Source organism: Drosophila nasuta, chromosome 3, assembly GCF_023558535.2.
Source record: "Drosophila nasuta strain 15112-1781.00 chromosome 3, ASM2355853v1, whole genome shotgun sequence".
NCBI classification, from domain to species: Eukaryota; Metazoa; Arthropoda; class Insecta; order Diptera; family Drosophilidae; genus Drosophila; species Drosophila nasuta.
The window spans coordinates 34892144-34912903 of record NC_083457.1 but is presented as its reverse complement, the minus strand read 5'-3'; the positions used below and the strand labels follow the sequence as shown (position 1 = coordinate 34912903).

Genomic DNA, 20760 nt, shown 5'->3' with positions numbered 1-20760 from the left:
GATGACGTTTTAGGTTTATGTTTATGCACCATTTATTTTATTCAATCAAGTAATCAATATCATTATGACGTAATTATAATTAATTATTCATATATGTAAATGTATGTAATTCATGTGTTTTTATAATGATGTAGGTATTGTATGCAATATTTATGTTTATTATATCGTATTTACGTGCTGTTCTCTTATATTCTCCATATGCTCCATGCACGCGTATGCTTACATTTAAGTTATAACAAAATACGCGATAGTTTTCAGTTTAAATTGTAAATTATGGGAAATTCATATATGGAACTGCAGGGTAGGACAGCAGGGGAACTGGGTTGGAAAAGATCAGTAACGAGGCAAACGATATAACTACTAAATCGCAGGAGGAGGTAAGCGGATTTGAGATGTCGTCTCAAATCGCGTCGATTTCTAATTCTAACGAACTTTTTCTTAATTTAAAAAGTATGCAATTATATACTATATAAATATATATATATATATGTGCATGTATAGATGCGTGTATTTGTGTGTGTTTGGGTTGCACGTGGCCCAAGACATTTGAGTCCTGTGGGCGCTTCCTCACTCAACAATTTTAATTTTTCAAATCATATAATGTATGGGATTGCGCTTATGTGTCTCTTCGTGAGTGTGTGTTTATGTTTTTTGGTTATTTGTATATATTTCGTTTTCGTTGCGAAAATAAAGATCTCAATCACTGTACAAAAGAACTAAGGGGAGTGTGTAGCGTCGTCACACATCCAGAGCCTATGGACCACATAGATACTTCCGCTTCTGATCGTCTATATAGTCGCGTGTGGACATCTGTATAGCCTGCTGCAGCATCTCGCTTTCGTTGATGCCTGCAATGCATATGCCAAATGTAAAATTAATTAGAATTAGAGACTTCTCATTCCCTAATTGCTTTAATACATTTTGTAGATAATGTAACATATTGCCTACAGAAAGTGAATCAATAAGTAGATAAGATATTGAACAGAAAATTACGCAAACGAATAGATATGAAATTTATTAGATAGGGACAGAGCAAAAGGTATTTCGTAGCCATATTATTATCATGGTTACGTTGCAGAATAATGTTCTATGGGGTTCTAACAGTAGTGATTCTGTAGAAATTATTAATCAATCCCAAAAACTAATTTCCTGTGTTGTTTAGCAAATGTAAAAAAGACAATTTAGACTTACCATCATTGGCATAAGATGCTTCGAGCAGCTCCTGGTAGAAGCTGGAGTAGCTCTGCTTAGGCGGCGTTTGTGCGTCATTGCGCTTTGGCGGCGACTGTGATGACTGCTTCGATGTGCATGGTCGCTGTTCCGCCTCTGGGGTGTGAGCTCTGGGCGCTGCTGGCGCTGCATCGCGTTTGGGACTCTTACGCAACGGCGTCTCGACCGTTTCAAGACTGTATAAATGCATAAATGAGATATAGAAATCTATCTATTGGTCATATGCTCACCTGTTGTTAGCCTCACGTGCCTCGTGACGACGTTTCTTGCTGCTACGCAAACCATTGTTGCGTCGTTGCGATTTGGACAATTTGTTAGCGCGCTGAGCGGCAGCAGTGTTTGGCGAGGCATTGCCGTGACCCACCGAGCTGGTGCTGCTCATGTCTGTGGCATCGCTCTCGTAGCCAGCCAGGTCGTTTACCTCGGGCGGTAGCTTATGTGAGAACTGGCTGAGATTTTTGGGCGACAGTGTAAAGCCAGTGGTTGTGCCTTCGCTGACATTCGAGCCGCTCATGGTGGCGGCTGTGTTGCTGTTATTAATGTTGTTGTTGCCGCTGCCGCCGCAGCCATCGCTCGAGTACTTCGAGGGCGAGGCATCCGAATCGGTCAGTGCCTCGGCAGAGGTGACTGTCGATGATGTAGCCGAACCGGCGGCTGTGTTGGTGCTTCGCGTGCGCTGCTTATTATCACGACACCACTGCAAATAGGATTCACGGGCAATCTGCTCCTCGATGGCCTCATTGGTGGCCTCCCAGTCTGTTGTCTTTAACTTATCCTCAAACATAGTCTTTCAAAGAAAAATAAGGAGTTATTGATGACTCTCATTTTTAGTACTCCGTTAGATTTACCTGTTCGATTTCCAGCTGCTCGCTGAGACGCACCGCTTCCTTTGTTTGGAACTCAGGCTTGTAACCAGCCAAGCCCAGGCCGACACCCACAGTGGCATTGTAGGGATCGAGTATAGCATTATAGTGCGAGCCTCGCTGATACGACAGGCGCAATGGCGGGTAACCAGCCTGCGATTGCTCCGAATTGAAGATGTTAATGGGTGCTGTAAGAGATTGATTATTATAGATTATAATCAACTAAACTAAAACAAGAATATTTTATTGCTTACTCGACTGGTAGCAGTAGACTTCAACTGTGCGACTGTAGATCTCTGAAATGGCCTGTATCTCGATGTGATTGCCATGGGCATCGCGAGCACGTTTGCGTTGTATATAGCCATTGATGTCCTCGGTGACAAACTGGCCAAAGTATTCACGATTTTCATGCTGAAACATTAAGTAAGGACATTAGCAATGTTGATAAAATTGTCACGAAATCTATGGCTTACAATATAGTCCATTGTGTGCTGGCGTATGACATCGTGCATGCCTTCGTCCCCATAGATTTGTAGTGAAATCGAGCGAAACAGACAGGCACCATCCTCCTCGACGGGTTTCAGTTCGTAGCCACGCTTTTCCATACACTTGGCAAACTCTTGATCGCGACGTTGCCATTCTTCCACTGAAATGGTGCGCTCCTTTGGCTGCAGATGCTCATCGCCGCTGTTATAGCCTGTCAACGTCTCCTCCACAGCCTTTAGCATATTAGCAGCCGCAGCAGCTGGTGTTATTTGTGTTTGTGTCTTGGGCACGCTGGCTAAATGCTCTGGCGACTTGCGACCCACAGCTGTTGGGCTACTATTTCCCACAGCTGTGGCAACTGCGCCAGGCACAACGCTGGCATGCGGACTATTGCTCGAGACGCCAGCAACCCCACTGCCCACCGTCAAATTAAGTTTTTCGCGCTCTAAACGATCGCGTTTGTGATGATGGGCATGGCTGTCGTGATGCTCGCGACGCTTCGAACGGGAACTGCTGAAAATTATTAGATAACAAATTTAAGCAAATCGTTTAACTCAAATGTTTCTATGCTCACTTCTTGTGTGGACTGCAGCGATGTGTGCGTGCCAGCTCCTCATAGACCTCGCCACGACGCTGTGGACTCTGCGTAGAAATTGGAAATGACAATAGAAATGAAAAGAATATAGACAGTGGCTTGCTTACCTGACCATGACCATCGATGACGACATTGCGATGGGCCTGATTGACAACTGATTGCTCAACCACAACCTGACCAGCACCATGGGATTCCTTGGCATCTGTGTCAACGACACGCTTGCCGCTTGGCGCACTAACTGGCTTGATAGTCATGCTGGCAATCTATAGAAATTATCTCTATTCTGCGTGTGATGCGATTGCCTTTCTCTTAGTTGCGTTTCAAGTATTCAGCGATATTTGATGACATATGTAAATTTGGGGATGGGGAATTTCGCCAGCTCACTATTAGATTGTGTGTGTATATGTTCAACTGTATGTGTGGGTGCGGGGTTCTTTGTCCGTATCGCAATTAATTTGCTGCCTTTTGACTTTTGTTGTTTGGTCGCTGCTTCACTCTTGAGATTCCTTTCGTCACCGTCACAAACTCCGATTTGCTTACAATTCGTTTTGCTTGCTGCAGATGCTTTAAATTGAAAGTTGACAGACGACGAAGATACGCAAAACTAGGAATTCGTAAGTCGTAGCCAACGTAAATGGTGAAAATTTTGTGATTTTCATTTAGGTGTACTTATGTGTGTGTATGTGCGAGTGTGTTTTTGTCTGTGCCTGTGTGAATATGTATGTGTGCCGTTTTGCTTTCAATCGCCTGCCTTTGTCTCTGCACAGTTGCAGAAACGATTCACAATGGCTTTTGATTATGTGCTTTCGTCTAATCACAAATAACACACTCAATATTTATATTAGTTAAATGCTGTGCAATTTTGATTTTGATAGAGAAAACGTCGTTTCTGTTTAGTTGTTGGTTGGCTCTGTTCGATTTTTATTTACACCAGCCACAAATTTTGTCAGATGCGCACGTTGTTCTTCTTCTTTCGAATTTTGAGATTTTTTAGGAATTTTTGGTTGATGTCAGCTTGTGCGAACATCTGATAGCCACAAACCAACACATAACACACCAGTGTTACCCCATTTTTCTTTTGCTGTACAATAGTCAGGCATGATTTGCATAATTTATCGAAATTGTCAAATGCAACGATAAATTTGCAAAATATATTTGAATTTATTTATTTATGTTGCGGATGACGTATTAACAATTAAGTGTCAAAGCCCGATGTGCTTCAATAATTAAGAGTTCATTTTTATTATCAAATGTTAGTCTTAATAATAGAATTTTTGCGAAACCTAAATAAATATTAAGATTAATGTTATGTATTTATTCAACTGCGAGTAAACGAATATTTGCTCTTAGCTAAAAAAATCCTCTAGTTGGGAAACAGTTGAGCTAACAATTATGGTATGCTAACATATTTTATTTAACTTTGAATTTACTAAAATTAGCAGAGCTCAATATTGATTAAATCCCTCTAATGTCTTTCCCTTTTCCGGTTAAATAAAGAGCAAGTAAATAACATATGTATATTGTATGCATATATATTTTACAATCGTTAAGGAACAGAACTGTCATACTGATCGTACATAACTGTTACACAAGTTACAAGTATGGCAGTTGTCGTAAATGATATTTAATTCGTTAAATAACGACCATTCCATGCGGCAGCACCCCATCCAGATCCATATGGATATCCCCATGTTGGTGCCATCCATCCTTGGGAACCCCACCAGTATGGATAAGCGCTGCCTCCATATTGAGTTCCAGACGTACCAGTTGAGCTATATCTGACTCCAGTGTTTCCAGCATTCAAGTCCAAGCTATCGCTTCCATCTGTTGTTGTAGTCCTGGATTGACGAGACCACGATGTGGTTCCTGTACGTCGGGCATCCCTAGCATTTGCTTCATAAGGTAGGGTTACTTTAGCCCTCCGAATCACCTTACCAATAACACCGGGTACACCTTGTTGGTAAGTATTGCCATTGGTTGAGCTGGAATGTTTCGTCCAAGTGTGCGATGTATGAGTTCCAGTATTGGTACCACTATGGCTGCCGCCATTTCTAATCACTTGGATAGTCGGACTCGTAGTCTTAGTTGATGAACTAGACCAAGTATTCGACGTAGCCGACGACTGAGAACCACCTGGAATTACAACGGTACTAGAGCTCGACTTATCATTACCAGACTGTGGTCTTCCTTTAACAACAGTTGTTGTAGTTGTTGTAGAACGAGAGCCTCTTTTTATGGTTGAAGATGAAGAACTAGTTTTTGAAGATCCCCCAGAAATGGTTGAGCCTGAGTTAATGTTAGATGGTTGCGAGTGGCCGCCAACAATGCCACCTGAACTGGAAGTGGTTGTTGTCGTTGAGGTAGTTGTGGAACCAGACTGTTGAGTTTTGCCGGAATTAGCAGAATTTGATATTTCTTTAGAGATTATTGTCGTTGTGGTTTTTGTCGAGCCAGATTGATGGCCGTTGCTTGAGGTTACTTCCGAAACAGGCGCCGAGGACGCATTAGATTGTTCGGAGGTGGTTGTCGTCGAAGTTGTTGTCGATCCAGACTGGTTTCCGGTGTTTGAAGATACATCCACAACAGGATCTGAGGAAGCATTGGATTCTTCAGAAGTGGTTGTCGTGGTAGTAGTTGTCGAGCCAGACTGGCTACCTGAATCAACGACGATATTTGAAGATTCTTCAACAACTGGGTCTGAGGAAGCATTGGATTCTTCAGAGGTGGTTGTCGTCGAAGTTGTTGTCGATCCAGACTGGTTTCCGGTGTTTGAAGTTACATCCACAACAGGATCCGAGGAAGCATTGGATTCTTCAGAGTTGGTTGTCGTTGTGGTTGTTGTCGAGCCAGACTGGTTACCTGAATCAACGGCGGTATTTGAAGATTCTTCAACAACTGGGTCTGAGGAAGCATTAGATTCTTCGGAGGAGGTTGTTGTGGTAGTAGTTGTCGAGCCAGACTGGTTTCCTGAGTTTGAAATTACATTCACAACAGGATCCGAGGAAGCATTGGATTCTTCAGAAGTGGTTGTCGTTGTGGTTGTTGTCGAGCCAGACTGGTTACCTGAATCAACGGCGGTATTTGAAGATTCTTCAACAACTGGTTCTGAGGAAGCATTGGATTCTTCGGAGGTGGTTGTCGTCGAAGTTGTTGTTGAGCCAGACAGGTTTCCGGTGTTTGAAGTTACATCCACAACAGGATCCGAGGAAGATTTGGATTCTTCAGAGGTGGTTGTCGTTGTGGTTGTTGTCGAGCCAGACTGGTTACCTGAATCAACGGCGGTATTTGAAGATTCTTCAACAACTGGGTCTGAGGAAGCATTGGATTCTTTGGAGGTGGTTGTCGTGGTAGTAGTTGTCGAGCCAGACTGGTTTGCGGTGTTTGAAGTTACATCCACAACAGGATCCGAGGAAGCATTGGATTCTTCAGAGGTGGTTGTCGTTGTGGTTGTTGTCGAGCCAGACTGGTTACCTGAATCAACGGCGGTATTTGAAGATTCTTTAACAACTGGGTCTGAGGAAGCATTGGATTCTTCGGAGGTGGTTGTCGTGGTAGTAGTTGTCGAGCCGGAATGGTTTCCGGTGTTTGAAGTTACATCCGAGGAAGCATTGGATTCTTCGGAGGTGGTTGTTGTTGTGGTTGCTGTCGAGCCAGATTGGTTTCCGGAATCAACAATTGTGTTTGAAGATTCTACAACAACTGGGTCTGAGGAAGCATTGGATTCTTCAGAGTTGGTTGTCGTTGTGGTTGTTGTCGAGCCAGACTGGTTACCTGAATCAACGGCGGTATTTGAAGATTCTTCAACAACTGGGTCTGAGGAAGCATTAGATTCTTCGGAGGAGGTTGTTGTGGTAGTAGTTGTCGAGCCAGACTGGTTTCCTGAGTTTGAAATTACATCCACAACAGGATCCGAGGAAGCATTGGATTCTTCAGAAGTGGTTGTCGTTGTGGTTGTTGTCGAGCCAGACTGGTTACCTGAATCAACGGCGGTATTTGAAGATTCTTCAACAACTGGTTCTGAGGAAGCATTGGATTCTTCGGAGGTGGTTGTCGTCGAAGTTGTTGTTGAGCCAGACAGGTTTCCGGTGTTTGAAGTTACATCCACAACAGGATCCGAGGAAGATTTGGATTCTTCAGAGGTGGTTGTCGTTGTGGTTGTTGTCGAGCCAGACTGGTTACCTGAATCAACGGCGGTATTTGAAGATTCTTCAACAACTGGGTCTGAGGAAGCATTGGATTCTTTGGAGGTGGTTGTCGTGGTAGTAGTTGTCGAGCCAGACTGGTTTGCGGTGTTTGAAGTTACATCCACAACAGGATCCGAGGAAGCATTGGATTCTTCAGAGGTGGTTGTCGTTGTGGTTGTTGTCGAGCCAGACTGGTTACCTGAATCAACGGCGGTATTTGAAGATTCTTTAACAACTGGGTCTGAGGAAGCATTGGATTCTTCGGAGGTGGTTGTCATGGTAGTAGTTGTCGAGCCGGAATGGTTTCCGGTGTTTGAAGTTACATCCGAGGAAGCATTGGATTCTTCGGAGGTGGTTGTTGTTGTGGTTGCTGTCGAGCCAGATTGGTTTCCGGAATCAACAATTGTGTTTGAAGATTCTACAACAACTGGGTCTGAGGATGCATTGGATTCTTCAGAGGTGGTTGTCGTTGTGGTTGTTGTCGAGCCAGACTGGTTACCTGAATCAACGGCGGTATTTGAAGATTCTTCAACAACTGGGTCTGAGGAAGTATTGGATTCTTCGGAGGTGGTTGTCGTCGAAGTTGTTGTCGTGCCAGAATGGTTTCCGTTGTTTAAAGTTACATCCACAACAGGATCCGAGGAAGCATTGGATTCTTCAGAGGTGGTTGTCGTTGTGGTTGTTGTCGAGCCAGACTGGTTACCTGAATCAACGGCGGTATTTGAAGATTCTTCAACAACTGGGTCTGAGGAAGCATTGGATTCTTCGGAGGTGGTTGTCGTCAAAGTTGTTGTCGTGCCAGACTGGTTTCCGGTGTTTGAAGTTATATCCACAAAAGGATCCGAAGAAGCATTGGATTCTTCAGAGGTGGTTGTCGTTGTGGTTGTTGTCGAGCCAGACTGGTTACCTGAATCAACAGTGGTGTTTGAAGATTCTTCAGCAAGTGGGTCAGAGGAAGTATTGGATTGTTCGGAGGTACTTGTTGTTGTGGTTGTTGTCGATCCAGATTGGTTTCCGGAATCAACAATGGTGTTTGAAGATTCTTCAACAACTGGGTCTGAGGAAGTATTGGATTCTTTAGAGGTGGTTGTCGTCGAAGTTGTTGTCGAGCCAGACTGGTTTCCGGTGTTTGAAGTTACATCCACAACAGGATCCGAAGAAGCATTGGATTCTTCAGAGGTGTTTGTCGTTGTGGTTGTTGTCGAGCCAGACTGGTTACCTGAATCAACGGCGGTATTTAAAGATTCTTCAACAACTGGGTCTGAAGAAGCATTGGATTCTTCGGAGGTGGCTGTCGTCGAAGTTGTTGTCGAGCCAGACTGTTTTGCGGTGTTTGAAGTTACATCCACAACAGGATCCGAGGAAGCATTGGATTCTTCAGAGGTGGTTGTCGTTGTGGTTGTTGTCGAGCCAGACTGGTTACCTGAATCAACGGCGGTATTTGCAGATTCTTCAACAACTGGGCCTGAGGACACATTCGATTCTTCAGAGGTGGTTGCCGTTGTGGTTGTTGTCGAACCAGATTGGTTTCCGGTGTTCGAAGTTACATCCACGACAGGATCCGAGGAAGCATTGGATTCTTGAGAGGTGGTTGTCGTTGTCGTTGTCGAGCCAGACTGGTTACCTGAATCAACGGCGGTATTTGAAGATTCTTCAACAACTGGGTCTGAGGAAGTATTGGATTCTTCAGAGGTGGTTGTCGTCGAAGTTGTTGTCGAGCCAGACTGGTTTCCGGTGTTTGAAGTTACATCCACAACAGGATCCGAGGAAGCATTGGATTCTTCAGAGGTGGTTGTCGTTGTGGTTGTTGTCGAGCCAGACTGGTTACCTGAATCAACGGCGGTATTTGAAGATTCTTCAACAACTGGTTCTGAGGAAGCATTGAATTCTTCAGAGGTGGTTGTCGTCGAAGTTGTTGTCGAGCCAGACTGGCTTCCGGTGTTTGAAGTTACATCCACAACAGGATCCGAGGAAGCATTGGATTCTTCAGAGGTGGTTGTCGTTGTGGTTGTTGTCGAGCCAGACTGGTTACCTGAATCAACGACGGTATTTGAAGATTCTTCAACAACTGGGTCTGAGGAAGCATTGGATTCTTCGGAGGTGGTTGCCGTTGTGATTGTTGTCGAACCAGATTGGTTTCCGGTGTTTGAAGTTACATCCACAACAGGATCCGAGGAAGCATTGGATTCCTCAGAGGTGGTTGTCGATGTGGTTGTTGTCGAGCCAGACTGGTTACCTGAATCAACGGCGGTATTTGAAGATTCTTCAACAACTGGATCTGAGGAAGTATTGGATTCTTCGGAGGTGGTTGTCGTCGAAGTTGCTGTCGAGCCAGACTGGTTTCCGGTGTTTGAAGTTACATCCACAACAAGATCCGAGGAAGCATTGGATTCTTCAGAAGTGGTTGTCGTGGTAGTAGTTGTCGAGCCAGACTGGCTACCTGAATCAACGACGATATTTGAAGATTCTTCAACAACTGGGTCTGAGGAAGCATTGGATTCTTCAGAGGTGGTTGTCGTCGAAGTTTTTGTCGATCCAGACTGGTTTCCGGTGTTTGAAGTTACATCCACAACAGGATCCGAGGAAGCATTGGATTCTTCAGAGTTGGTTGTCGTTGTGGTTGTTGTCGAGCCAGACTGGTTACCTGAATCAACGGCGGTATTTGAAGATTCTTTAACAACTGGGTCTGAGGAAGCATTAGATTCTTCGGAGGAGGTTGTTGTGGTAGTAGTTGTCGAGCCAGACTGGTTTCCTGAGTTTGAAATTACATCCACAACAGGATCCGAGGAAGCATTGGATTCTTCAGAAGTGGTTGTCGTTGTGGTTGTTGTCGAGCCAGACTGGTTACCTGAATCAACGGCGGTATTTGAAGATTCTTCAACAACTGGGTCTGAGGAAGCATTGGATTCTTCGGAGGTGGTTGTCGTCGAAGTTGTTGTCGAGCCAGACTGGTTTCCGGTGTTTGAAGATACATCCACAACAGGATCCGAGGAAGCATTGGATTCTTCAGAGGTGGTTGTCGTTGTGGTTGTTGTCGAGCCAGACTGGTTACCTGAATCAACGGCGGTATTTGAAGATTCTTCAACAACTGGGTCTGAGGAAGCATTGGATTCTTCAGAGGTTGTTGTCGTTGTGGTTGTTGTCGAGCCAGACTGGTTACCTGAATCAACGGCGGTATTTGAAGATTCTTCAACAACTGGGTCTGAGGAAGCATTAGATTCTTCCGAGGTGGTTGTTGTGGTAGTAGTTGTCGAGCCAGACTGGTTTCCTGAGTTTGAAATTACATCCACAACAGGATCCGAGGAAGCATTGGATTCTTCAGAAGTGGTTGTCGTTGTGGTTGTTGTCGAGCCAGACTGGTTACCTGAATCAACGGCGGTATTTGAAGATTCTTCAACAACTGGGTCTGAGGAAGCATTGGATTCTTCGGAGGTGGTTGTCGTCGAAGTTGTTGTCGAGCCAGACTGGTTTCCGGTGTTTGAAGATACATCCACAACAGGATCCGAGGAAGCATTGGATTCTTCAGAGGTGGTTGTCGTTGTGGTTGTTGTCGAGCCAGACTGGTTACCTGAATCAACGGCGGTATTTGAAGATTCTTCAACAACTGGGTCTGAGGAAGCATTGGATTCTTTGGAGGTGGTTGTCGTGGTAGTAGTTGTCGAGCCAGACTGGTTTCCGGTGTTTGAAGTTACATCCACAACAGGATCCGAAGAAGCATTGGATTCTTCAGAGGTGGTTGTCGTTGTGGTTGTTGTCGAGCCAGACTGGTTACCTGAATCAACGGCGGTATTTGCAGATTCTTCAACAACTGGGTCTGAGGAAGCATTGGATTCTTCGGAGGTGGTTGTCGTTGTGGTTGTTGTCGAGCCAGATTGGTTTCCTGAATCAACGGCGGTATTTGAAGATTCTTCAACAACTGGGTCTGAGGAAGCATTGGATTCTTCGGAGGTGGTTGTCGTCGAAGTTGTTGTCGAGCCAGACTGGTTTCCGGTGTTTGAAGTTACATCCACAACAGGAACCGAGGAAGCATTGGATTCTTCAGAAGTGGTTGTCGTTGTGGTTGTTGTCGAGCCAGACTGGTTACTTGAATCAACGGCGGTATTTGAAGATTCTTCAACAACTGGGTCTGAGGAAGCATTGGATTCTTCGGAGGTGGTTGTTGTCGAAGTTGTTGTCGAGCCAGACTGGTTTCCGGTGTTTGAAGTTACATCCACAACAGGATCCGAGGAAGCATTTGATTCTTTAGAGGTGGTTGTCGTTGTGGTTGTTGTCGAGCCAGACTTGTTACCTGAATCAACGGCGGTATTTGAAGATTCTTCAACAACTGGGTCTGAGGAAGCATTGGATTCTTCGGAGGTGGTTGTCGTTGTGGTTGTTGTCGAGCCAGATTGGTTTCCGGAATCAACAATGGTGTTTGCAGATTCTTCAACAACTGGGTCTGAGGAAGCATTGGATTCTTCAGAGGTGGTTGTCGATGTGGTTGTTGTCGAGCCAGACTGGTTACCTGAATCAACGGCGGTATTTGAAGATTCTTCAACAACTGGGTCTGAGGAAGCATTGGATTCTTCGGAGGTGGTTGTCGTCGAAGTTGTTGTCGAGCCAGACTGGTTTCCGGTGTTTGAAGTTACATCCACAGCAGGATCCGAGGAAGCATTGGATTCGTCAGAGGAGGTTGTCGTTGTGGTTGTTGTCGAGCCAGACTGGTTACCTGAATCAACGGCGGTATTTGAAGATTCTTTAACAATTCGGTCTGAGGAAGCATTGGATTCTTCGGAGGTGGATGTCGTCGAAGTTGTTGTCGAGCCAGACTGGTTTCCGGTGTTTGAAGTTACATCCACAACAGGATCCGAGGAAGCATTGGATTCTTCAGAGGAGGTTGTCGTTGTGGTTGTTGTCGAGCCAGACTGGTTACCTGAATCAACGGCGGTATTTGAAGATTCTTCAACAAATTGGTCTGAGGAAGCATTGGATGCTTCGGAGGTGGTTGTCGTCGAAGTTGTTGTCGAGCCAGATTGGTTTCCGGAATCAACAATGGTGTTTGCAGATTCTTCAACAACTGGGTCTGAGGAAGCATTGGATTCTTCAGAGGTGGTTGTCGATGTGGTTGTTGTCGAGCCAGACTGGTTACCTGAATCAACGGCGGTATTTGAAGATTCTTCAACAACTGGGTCTGAGGAAGCATTGGATTCTTCGGAGGTGGTTGTCGTCGAAGTTGTTGTCAAGCCAGACTGGTTTCCGGTGTTTGAAGTTACATCCACAACAGGATCCGAGGAAGCATTGGAATCTTCAGAAGTGGTTGTCGTTGTGGTTGTTGTCGAGCCAGACTGGTTACTTGAATCAACGGCGGTATTTGAAGATTCTTCAACAACTGGGTCTGAGGAAGCATTGATTCTTCGGAGGTGGTTGTTGTCGAAGTTGTTGTCGTGCCAGACTGGTTTCCGGTGTTTGAAGTTACATCCACAACAGGATCCGAGGAAGCATTGGATTCTTCAGAGGTGGTTGTCGTTGTGGTTGTTGTCGAGCCAGACTGGTTACCTGAATCAACGGCGGTATTTGAAGATTCTTCAACAACTGGGTCTGAGGAAGCAATGGATTCTTCGGAGGTGGTTGTCGTTGTGGTTGTTGTCGAGCCAGATTGGTTTCCGGAATCAACAATGGTGTTTGCAGATTCTTCAACAACTGGGTCTGAGGAAGCATTGGATTCTTCAGAGGTGGTTGTCGATGTGGTTGTTGTCGAGCCAGACTGGTTACCTGAATCAACGGCGGTATTTGAAGATTCTTCAACAACTGGGTCTGAGGAAGCATTGGATTCTTCGGAGGTGGTTGTCGTCGAAGTTGTTGTCGAGCCAGACTGGTTTCCGGTGTTTGAAGTTACATCCACAGCAGGATCCGAGGAAGCATTGGATTCTTCAGAGGTGGTTGTCGTTGTGGTTGTTGTCGAGCCAGATTGGTTTCCGGAATCAACAATGGTGTTTGCAGATTCTTCAACAACTGGGTCTGAGGAAGCATTGGATTCTACGGAGGTGGTTGTCGTTGTGGTTGTTGTCGAGCCAGACTGGTTATCTGAATCAACGGCGGTATTTGAAGATTCTTTAACAACTGGGTCTGAGGAAGCATTGGATTCTTCGGAGGTGGTTGTCGTCGAAGTTGTTGTCGAGCCAGACTGGTTTCCGGTATTTGAAGTTACATCCACAACAGGATCAGAGGAAGCATTGGATTCTTCAGAGGAGGTTGTCGTTGTGGTTTTTGTCGAGCCAGACTGGTTACCTGAATCAACGGCGGTATTTGAAGATTCTTCAACAACTTGGTCTGAGGAAGCATTGGATGCTTCGGAGGTGGTTGTCGTCGAAGTTGTTGTCGAGCCAGACTGATTTCCGGTATTATTAGGTCTTTCAGACTTTGTTATGGATGTTGTACCAGAAGTCGAGCCAGATTTGGATTTGTTTTTTTTCCATCCAGAATTTTTTGTAGATTTTGTTGTCTTGGACCATTTTTTATTTCTGCTTCGACGCCCATTTCTATAATTAGCGTGTTTTTCAGACGATGGAAATTTAAATTTATTACCATATTTGACATCTTCTTTTTCCCATGTTAAAAAGGAATTGGAATCTGCATTTTCAATATCTACATCGGATTGATTGGGATTTTGTTTGGAATCAATTTCTTTTGAATACCCATCTCTCTTAGTAGAGGAACGGTGCCAATTTTTCCACCCTTTTTTGCCATGTTTCGAATTTTTCCTGCGACCACTCTTATTACGGCGACTGGATTTAACAACCGTTGTAGTTGATGAGGAAGAGCTAGATTGACTATTTTTATCGTCCGAGCTAAAACCTTCGTTTACATTAAGATCCAAGGATGGAATAGACTGCTTCGATTCTTCTGAAGTTGTAATAGTAGTTGTTGAGTTGGATTGTTTGGAGTTGTTATTTTCATTTATAATTGGATCTTCTGATGATCCAGATTGTGTAGCCTGATTAGATCTTGTTGTCGTAGAGGTTCCTGATTGGTGGGTATTGCCATTACCGATCAAATTTCCAGAATGAGATCCCGATGACTCGGAGGATTCAGTTTTTATTGAGGTGGTCGCTGATGTTGTTGAGCTCGATTGATTATTCTTTCCACGACTAATCAGATTATCAAACCGACTGGAAGTTCTGTCATTGTGAGGCATTGCCCTTTTAATATCGTTAAGAATTTTATCAAATTGCAAAGATCCACTACTTTGGCCGGAGGTTTGGTGATTTTTAGCACAAGGAGCAGCTCCGGCAATTTCAGCGTCGTGAACAAGTATTAATTTGCCGAATAGACGATCTAAGAGCCACAAACGAATATCCTTTCGTATCTCAAGAAGAGTTTGTCGAACACTTTCACAACACGGACCGGTACGAGTTGCCGTTTGGGGCTGAAGCTCCTGAGATGAGCTCACTTCTGTTCCGGCATGGATATGAGCACCGGCCACGAATGCCACGAATACGCCCAAAAGAGCGATAGAATATAACCGCATGATCTACCAATAGCTAGATCTCCACTTTAACTGTTGGCGAAATTGACAGATTTAGCTCTTTTTATACCTTACCAAGTGTTAGCCAAATGTGTTTTCTAAATAATAATTTAGATATTTGCCTAGATGCTTTTGTGCAGTTAGGCAAATATGATATTGCTCAAAAACATTTGGTTCTCGCATTGTTCTGTGCCGAAAATAATGATATATTAGATACTTGACGCCGCAAATTGTGATCCCATAACAGTTCACAGTTTGGCAAAGAATTCAAAACAGATGTGCTAAATATTTGCATTAAGCTTAGATTAAACAATTATCAGACTTTCAACTTTACGTAAGTTGTGGATACACATATAGTATACGTCTAAGACGTCAGATCTTCGGCTGCATTTGCCAAAAATTCGGGAGCGTGTTGAATAGACAATAGCCTTGTTTATTTGAATTCTTTCTCAGCATATTATAATTATCATAATTATGCCAGCATATTTATTCTCTTATTTCAATAATATGTGTATATAGTATATTGTGTATAGCACATGTGTAAAGTGTGTAAGGTTTATCAAAACAATCATTAACTCGTGGGTTGTCCAATTAAAACTCATCTTTCTCAAATGGATGGTGAGGGTGGCCGTATTGACTGAAAAATATTGAGAAAGGATCTTATTAGTCGGTTGATAATATTTATTTTTATAGGCTAGTAATCAACAATGGAAAGCTTACGAAATATTCAATTAAACTAATTTGTTAGTGAAGCATTCTACTACTATAAAGATCTTATACAAACAAGAGTGTGGGAGGAAAGCAGGCAAAACTTTAAAAGCCACAATAGAAAATATAAACAAGAACATAATATTCCGTAGAGTAGGTAAATTAAACATACGTCGGTATTGGATGTCTTCTCATGTGAAACCGATGTTAGTTTTCGCCAGAATATTTACTTAACTAGTTGTATACACATATCATTTTGCTCGACTGGTTTCTTGCAGATTGAACCTAATACTCGTCGTTAAATGGATAGTGCTTATGATCGCCAACGCTAAATAATTGTTAAGAAATAATAATAATATAAAGATTTACAGTTCAGAATTCCTTTGACACACAAACTACTCGAATTTGAAATAAATCAATCAAAAACCAAGTCTACTTACTTCAACAGGGGCACCAGGCGGCCATTGCACTCGAATCCTTCAATGGTCTTGATTTCCTCATCGGTCAGCTCGAAGTCGAAGACCTTGAAGTTCGATTCGATGCGATCCTTGGTCACAGACTTTGGTATGACAATGTTACCGCGTTGGATTTGATAGCGAATTAAGATCTGGCCAGCAGTCTTCTTCTTGTTTGCAGCAATTTTCTTGATCTGAAAAGGACACCACAATCAGTTAACCTTCTATTGTGTCAAAGTCATTGTTTGGCTTACCGCTTCTTCCTCCAAAATGACCGGATCACCTTCCTTGGCCCAAGGACGGTTGGGGCTACCCAATGGACTGTAGGCAGTAATGGTAATATCCTTTGATTTACAGAACTCAGCAAGTTTCTTCTGCGTCAAATATGGATGGCACTCCACTTGATTTGTGGCTGGTGGAATTGTGGCAACCGCCAGGACACGTTCAATTTGGTTCTTGTTGAAGTTAGAAACGCCAATAGATTTGACCAAGCCATCCTTGACAAGTTTCTCCATTTCCTTCCAGGTGTCAACGTAATCATCGGGCGAGTAAAGAGTTTTGCCATCCTTATCGACTGGGAATAGTTCGCAGCCCGACTTGTATCCCATAGGCCAGTGAATCAAGTACAGATCCAAATACTTCAACTTCAACAAGTCCAGTGTGTTCTCACAGGCGGATCTCACCAAATCCGGGCGATGGAATGTATTCCACAACTTGCTGGTAATAAAGAGATCCTCGCTGAAAGCAATAGATAAAGTCTCAGTAAAATAAATGTAAAATTAGAGAAGCGAATATGTTTTACCGCTTGACAGCTCCCTCCTTAATCTTGGCTTCAATTCCGGCTCCGACCTCAGCCTCATTTTGATAGACGTAGGCGCAGTCAATGTGACGATATCCAACATCGATGGCAGTTTTTTACAGCTTCAACCACTTGGCCGGGAGGGCTCTGAAAATCACAAGAGTAGAAGCAAGTCTTTAGTAGAAATTCTCATATTCATGTGAAAATTCAATTAGATGAAATTATGACAGCTTAATATGAATTATCTCCCATAGTGTCGAAGGTCATTTTTTCACAATCTATTTTAAAGCCTCTACTAATTGGATTGGTATGAATTGGCTTGACTTTCATTTTAGAGGAGCGTGATTCGAGATGAAATGAAAATTCGATTATCAGCTTATCAGGTGCTTGACGTCACACTAATCAGCAGCAAGGGTAAATTCGCTAGCATTAAGGTTACCTCTAAAGCAACCTAAATTTAGAACGGAACAGGCCCTCTAAAATTTAGGCACTCCAAATTATAAACTTTCCAAAAAAAAATAAATAGAATGACCTCAAAAAAAGTAATGTACTGAACGTTTCTAATAATCATTTTCTTGTTTTATACCCTGGAGTAATCCGTTTTTATAAGTATTTACTGATTTACTACGTGCCACATATGCACTTCAGGTTGCTCGAGTACTGGGTATGTTAGTTGTTTGAGGAACAAGCATTAAAAAGAGTCTAGATAAGAGCATTTATCAATTTGATTTCGAGCTTAATGCAAGATGTCGACCACTTATGTGTGTTCATATACACATATACATACATATGTATATATGTATGTTTGTATGTGTATCTGTACTTCACATAATTTAAGAGAGCTGACGGGCAAGTTTTAAAAAATTTCCACTATCATTTTAAAAGTTGCGAGAGGTCACCTTGGGGTAGAAAATAACTACGTATATATATATACATATATATATATAACAAATGTATGCAAATAAATAATTATATATGTATTTCCTAGTTCATTTTGAGATTGTCCTACTATCGCCATTTACATGAACGCCGCTTCAGACCAAACACACCCACGCAGAGCTTTACTCATACATGCAAAATTACAAAACTCACAAACGCACACACAGCAGCCGGCGAAAAGCAGAGACGCCGTTGCCGGCAAATTATCAGCTGCGCGACGCGTGCAGAGCTAGTTCTAATTTTCGCCACAGAATAGAAATAAATAATGAACGGAAAATTACACGCTTAGAACTAAACACACATGCCTATTTGTAGTCTATACGTACACATTATACGCACATACGTCTTTCGTAACTAAATATTTGTTTTTTTATTGTACTTACATTCCAGGTTCCTAGACCAATGATGGGAATACTGTGACCACTGTTTAGTTTGACGGTTGGCACTTTGCTAGCCATTTTGCAAGTAACGTTAATATTTTTTGCCCTTGTAAAGGATATAGTAAAGAATTCAAATACTTATTTAATATTTGATGTGCGCGACAAGCAAAGAACTAATCGACGACCGACAGCTGTTTGCCGCTTTTATACGCCAATCAAAAGCTCGACTGGGCTTTTGTAAAGCTTTGCTGCTTTCACAAAAAAAATGTCGATAACAGATGTGCGATCGATAAGAAATAATAATATATATCGCAAGAAACATACGTTGGTTGTGCAATCGAATTCGAAGTTTCCGCCTGTCTCTCTTTGAGTGCACAGTATTCGAGGAAACAAAGCCGTAGACTTTTAATAGTGCGATAAACGCATGATTGTATTGCAATTAATTGCGGAATTTTATTCATCATAATTTAGCGAGCTTGTGCTTTGAAATTTAGTCTTTAAATATTTACTAAATAACTTGAATCTCAAAGATATTTGGATTATAGTAGAAAGCAAACTTACCAGCCAAGTGCCAAGTCCTATAAGTGGCATTTCCTTGCCATCAGCTAGGATTGCTTTGGGTACTGCATATTCCTGTTGGCACCTAAGAACACGCAATTCCTGATAATCGCTGAAATTCCATAATTAATAACTTACCATTTAAATCGTTCAGCCTTCTGGGCATACCCTCGAGTTGCCGTTTGAATTGCACAACGATTTAGCTGCAAAGCTAAGGAATTTTTTAAAGCAGCAAACATTTTGAATGCTATACTTTTTGGATCTATTGTCTTTTTATATTGTTTTGAGTTAACAGCAAACGTTTCGACGATTACTTGATTAGTATGGAATACAAAATATGAAAAGAACTGATGAAATATGTTGACACTAAAGATGTTTATTATATGAAGTGAAAAGCCTAATTCTTTTAAGAATGATATACAGCCTCTTAGACTTACACACAAGAACATATGTGAATTTATAATGGAAGATGTCTTATGTTTGTTTTGGTGCTGCAATTTCGAATGGATAATGAGGATGTCCATAAGCGGCTTTCATGGTCATAAAACGACCATTGCAATCGAGATCGCCGATGGCTTGCAAGTCGTCATTGTCCAATCCAAAGTCCCAAACCTTAAAATTCTCATACATATGATGTTTGCTCACTGATCGAGGTATGACAATAATGCCCGATTGTGTCTGAAAGCGTAATAGCACCTGGGCTGGACTACGATCGTATTTGGCAGCGATTTCCAATACAACTGGATGCTTCAGCAGTGGGTAGGCACCGGGTTTCTCGTAGGGCGTGTGAGCCGAGCCCAACGAACTATAAGCAGTAACAGCAATCGCATTGTCATAGCAGAGTGTAATTAAGGACTTCTGTCGCAAATACGGATGACATTCGATCTGCAGGACGACGGGTTTCAGCTTGGCCACGCTTAGCAATCGATTTATTTGCTGCTCATTAAAATTAGATACTCCAATAGCGTGGCATAAACCTCTATCCACTAACTCCTCCATGGCTCGCCAGGTGTCGACGAAGTCAATATCCTCGAATACAGCTTTGCCAGTATCCGGACATGTAGGATAGAGATTATCACCCGACTTATAGGCCATGGGCCAATGCATCAGATACAGATCCAGATAGTCCACACCTAGATTTCGCATACTTGTCTCGCAGGCAGGTCGCACCAAATCGGGTCTGTGGTGAGTATTCCATAGTTTACTTGTGATGAACAGTTCGTCACTGAGGAGTAGCATAAATCCGTTAATAATCAATAAGCGCACATAAAACAGTAGTCGATTACCGCGTTACAACACCTTCCTTGAGTTTCTCATCAATAGCTACGCCGACTTGGGCTTCGTTGCCGTAAATGTGCGCGCAATCGAAGTGACGATAACCGATATCAATGGCATCTTTTACAGCCTGCGCTAGGACATCGGGTGGACTCTGAAAACAGACAAAAAAACAAACGTTGAAAGCTTGAATGCATGTAATGCAAGTGCAACGTTGCAAAAGCTCAAAAAAGCTTACACACAAGTTCTTTTGGCATTGACATTGAAAAATACACATACATTCACACATATATCTGTTTATTATTACTATGTATATGTAATAGCAAGAGTTTTTTGTGATTATTCAATACTTTCGGTTTAACGGTTTCACTTTCCATACATTTTGTACTTACACGCCATGTCCCCAGTCCAACCATTGGCATATTTTTGCCATTGCTTAAAAGAAAATTCGGCGTCGACATTACTGCTAATTCGATTATTAAGAAGACGCTTAGCTGTTTTTCATTTACCGAAAGTATACAAAAAAAGAAATAGGTTGGTAAATTTTACTACTAATTAATTTCATTGACAACTAACTAAATACATTTTACATATAGACACCACACATATATCAGAGATAAATTTAGAAATTTGTTGGCGACCACAACAATTTACTACCTTGACCTCTCAAGAGGGATTGCGAGTGACGTTCACTTTAAATTGACTATTAACTACCAACAATTGCTGTTTGCGCTTAAAATTAAATTATTACTTGGTTGTGTTTTTAAATTTTCAGTTACTTTTA

The 20760-nt window shown here is 42.6% G+C and overlaps 4 protein-coding genes across 6 annotated transcripts; all 4 read right to left on the bottom strand.

Annotated features, from left to right (window-relative positions):
* Positions 1 to 6: 6 nt before the first annotated feature.
* Positions 7 to 4148, bottom strand: LOC132789199 (uncharacterized). Of its 2 annotated transcripts, none has more exons than XM_060797049.1 (8): positions 3282 to 4148; positions 3154 to 3221; positions 2567 to 3089; positions 2348 to 2504; positions 2079 to 2281; positions 1461 to 2017; positions 1192 to 1406; positions 7 to 848 (listed from the first exon to the last, which is right to left on the bottom strand). In XM_060797049.1, the coding sequence occupies exons 1-8, from the start codon at positions 3426 to 3428 to the stop codon at positions 754 to 756; spliced, it is 1965 nt and encodes a 654-aa protein (XP_060653032.1). In that variant the 5' UTR covers positions 3429 to 4148; the 3' UTR covers positions 7 to 753. The 2 variants fall into 2 exon arrangements, with proteins under 2 accessions (XP_060653032.1, XP_060653031.1); XM_060797048.1 differs by having other exon boundaries at positions 8 to 848; positions 2567 to 3092; positions 3282 to 4147.
* Positions 4149 to 4686: 538 nt separating this feature from the next.
* LOC132789212 (serine-rich adhesin for platelets) lies at positions 4687 to 15191 on the bottom strand. The gene is made up of 2 exons (XM_060797071.1): positions 12791 to 15191; positions 4687 to 12689 (listed from the first exon to the last, which is right to left on the bottom strand). Exons 1-2 carry the CDS (start codon positions 14863 to 14865, stop codon positions 4799 to 4801), a joined length of 9966 nt encoding a protein of 3321 aa, XP_060653054.1. The 5' UTR covers positions 14866 to 15191; the 3' UTR covers positions 4687 to 4798.
* Positions 15192 to 15319: 128 nt separating this feature from the next.
* Positions 15320 to 18322, bottom strand: LOC132789208 (aldo-keto reductase family 1 member B1). The gene is given in 6 exon segments (XM_060797065.1): positions 15320 to 15499; positions 16011 to 16219; positions 16280 to 16763; positions 16828 to 16940; positions 16942 to 16971; positions 18147 to 18322. Coding segments are annotated over 6 exon segments (957 nt in total). The 5' UTR covers positions 18222 to 18322; the 3' UTR covers positions 15320 to 15453.
* A 735-nt stretch (positions 18323 to 19057) lies between these two features.
* Positions 19058 to 20729, bottom strand: LOC132789207 (aldo-keto reductase family 1 member B1). 2 transcript variants are annotated; one of them, XM_060797064.1, is made up of 4 exons: positions 20634 to 20729; positions 20369 to 20470; positions 19988 to 20130; positions 19058 to 19926 (listed from the first exon to the last, which is right to left on the bottom strand). In XM_060797064.1, the coding sequence occupies exons 2-4, from the start codon at positions 20435 to 20437 to the stop codon at positions 19176 to 19178; spliced, it is 963 nt and encodes a 320-aa protein (XP_060653047.1). In that variant the 5' UTR covers positions 20438 to 20470; positions 20634 to 20729; the 3' UTR covers positions 19058 to 19175. The 2 variants fall into 2 exon arrangements, with proteins under 2 accessions (XP_060653047.1, XP_060653046.1); XM_060797063.1 differs by lacking the exon at positions 20634 to 20729 and having other exon boundaries at positions 20369 to 20563.
* Positions 20730 to 20760: the final 31 nt, after the last annotated feature.

Excerpts from the sequence above, each read along its gene's own strand:
- LOC132789199 (XM_060797048.1), bottom strand. The coding sequence starts at position 3,428 with ATGACTATCAAGCCAGTTAGTGCGCCAAGCGGCAAGCGTGTCGTTGAC. Across the intron at positions 3,093-3,153 it reads CGCTGCAGTCCACACAAGAA|CAGTTCCCGTTCGAAGCGTC; the intron begins GTGAGCATAGAA and ends AATAATTTTCAG. Across the intron at positions 2,282-2,347 it reads AGTCTACTGCTACCAGTCGA|CACCCATTAACATCTTCAAT; the intron begins GTAAGCAATAAA and ends AATCTCTTACAG.
- LOC132789212 (XM_060797071.1), bottom strand. The coding sequence starts at position 14,865 with ATGCGGTTATATTCTATCGCTCTTTTGGGCGTATTCGTGGCATTCGTG. Across the intron at positions 12,690-12,790 it reads ACTTCAAACACCGGAAACCA|TAACCAGTCTGGCTCGACAA; the intron begins GTCTGGCACGAC and ends CGTTGATTCAAG.
- LOC132789207 (XM_060797064.1), bottom strand. The coding sequence starts at position 20,437 with ATGTCGACGCCGAATTTTCTTTTAAGCAATGGCAAAAATATGCCAATG. Across the intron at positions 20,131-20,368 it reads TTGGACTGGGGACATGGCGT|AGTCCACCCGATGTCCTAGC; the intron begins GTAAGTACAAAA and ends GTCTGTTTTCAG. Across the intron at positions 19,927-19,987 it reads AAGGAAGGTGTTGTAACGCG|TGACGAACTGTTCATCACAA; the intron begins GTAATCGACTAC and ends GCTACTCCTCAG.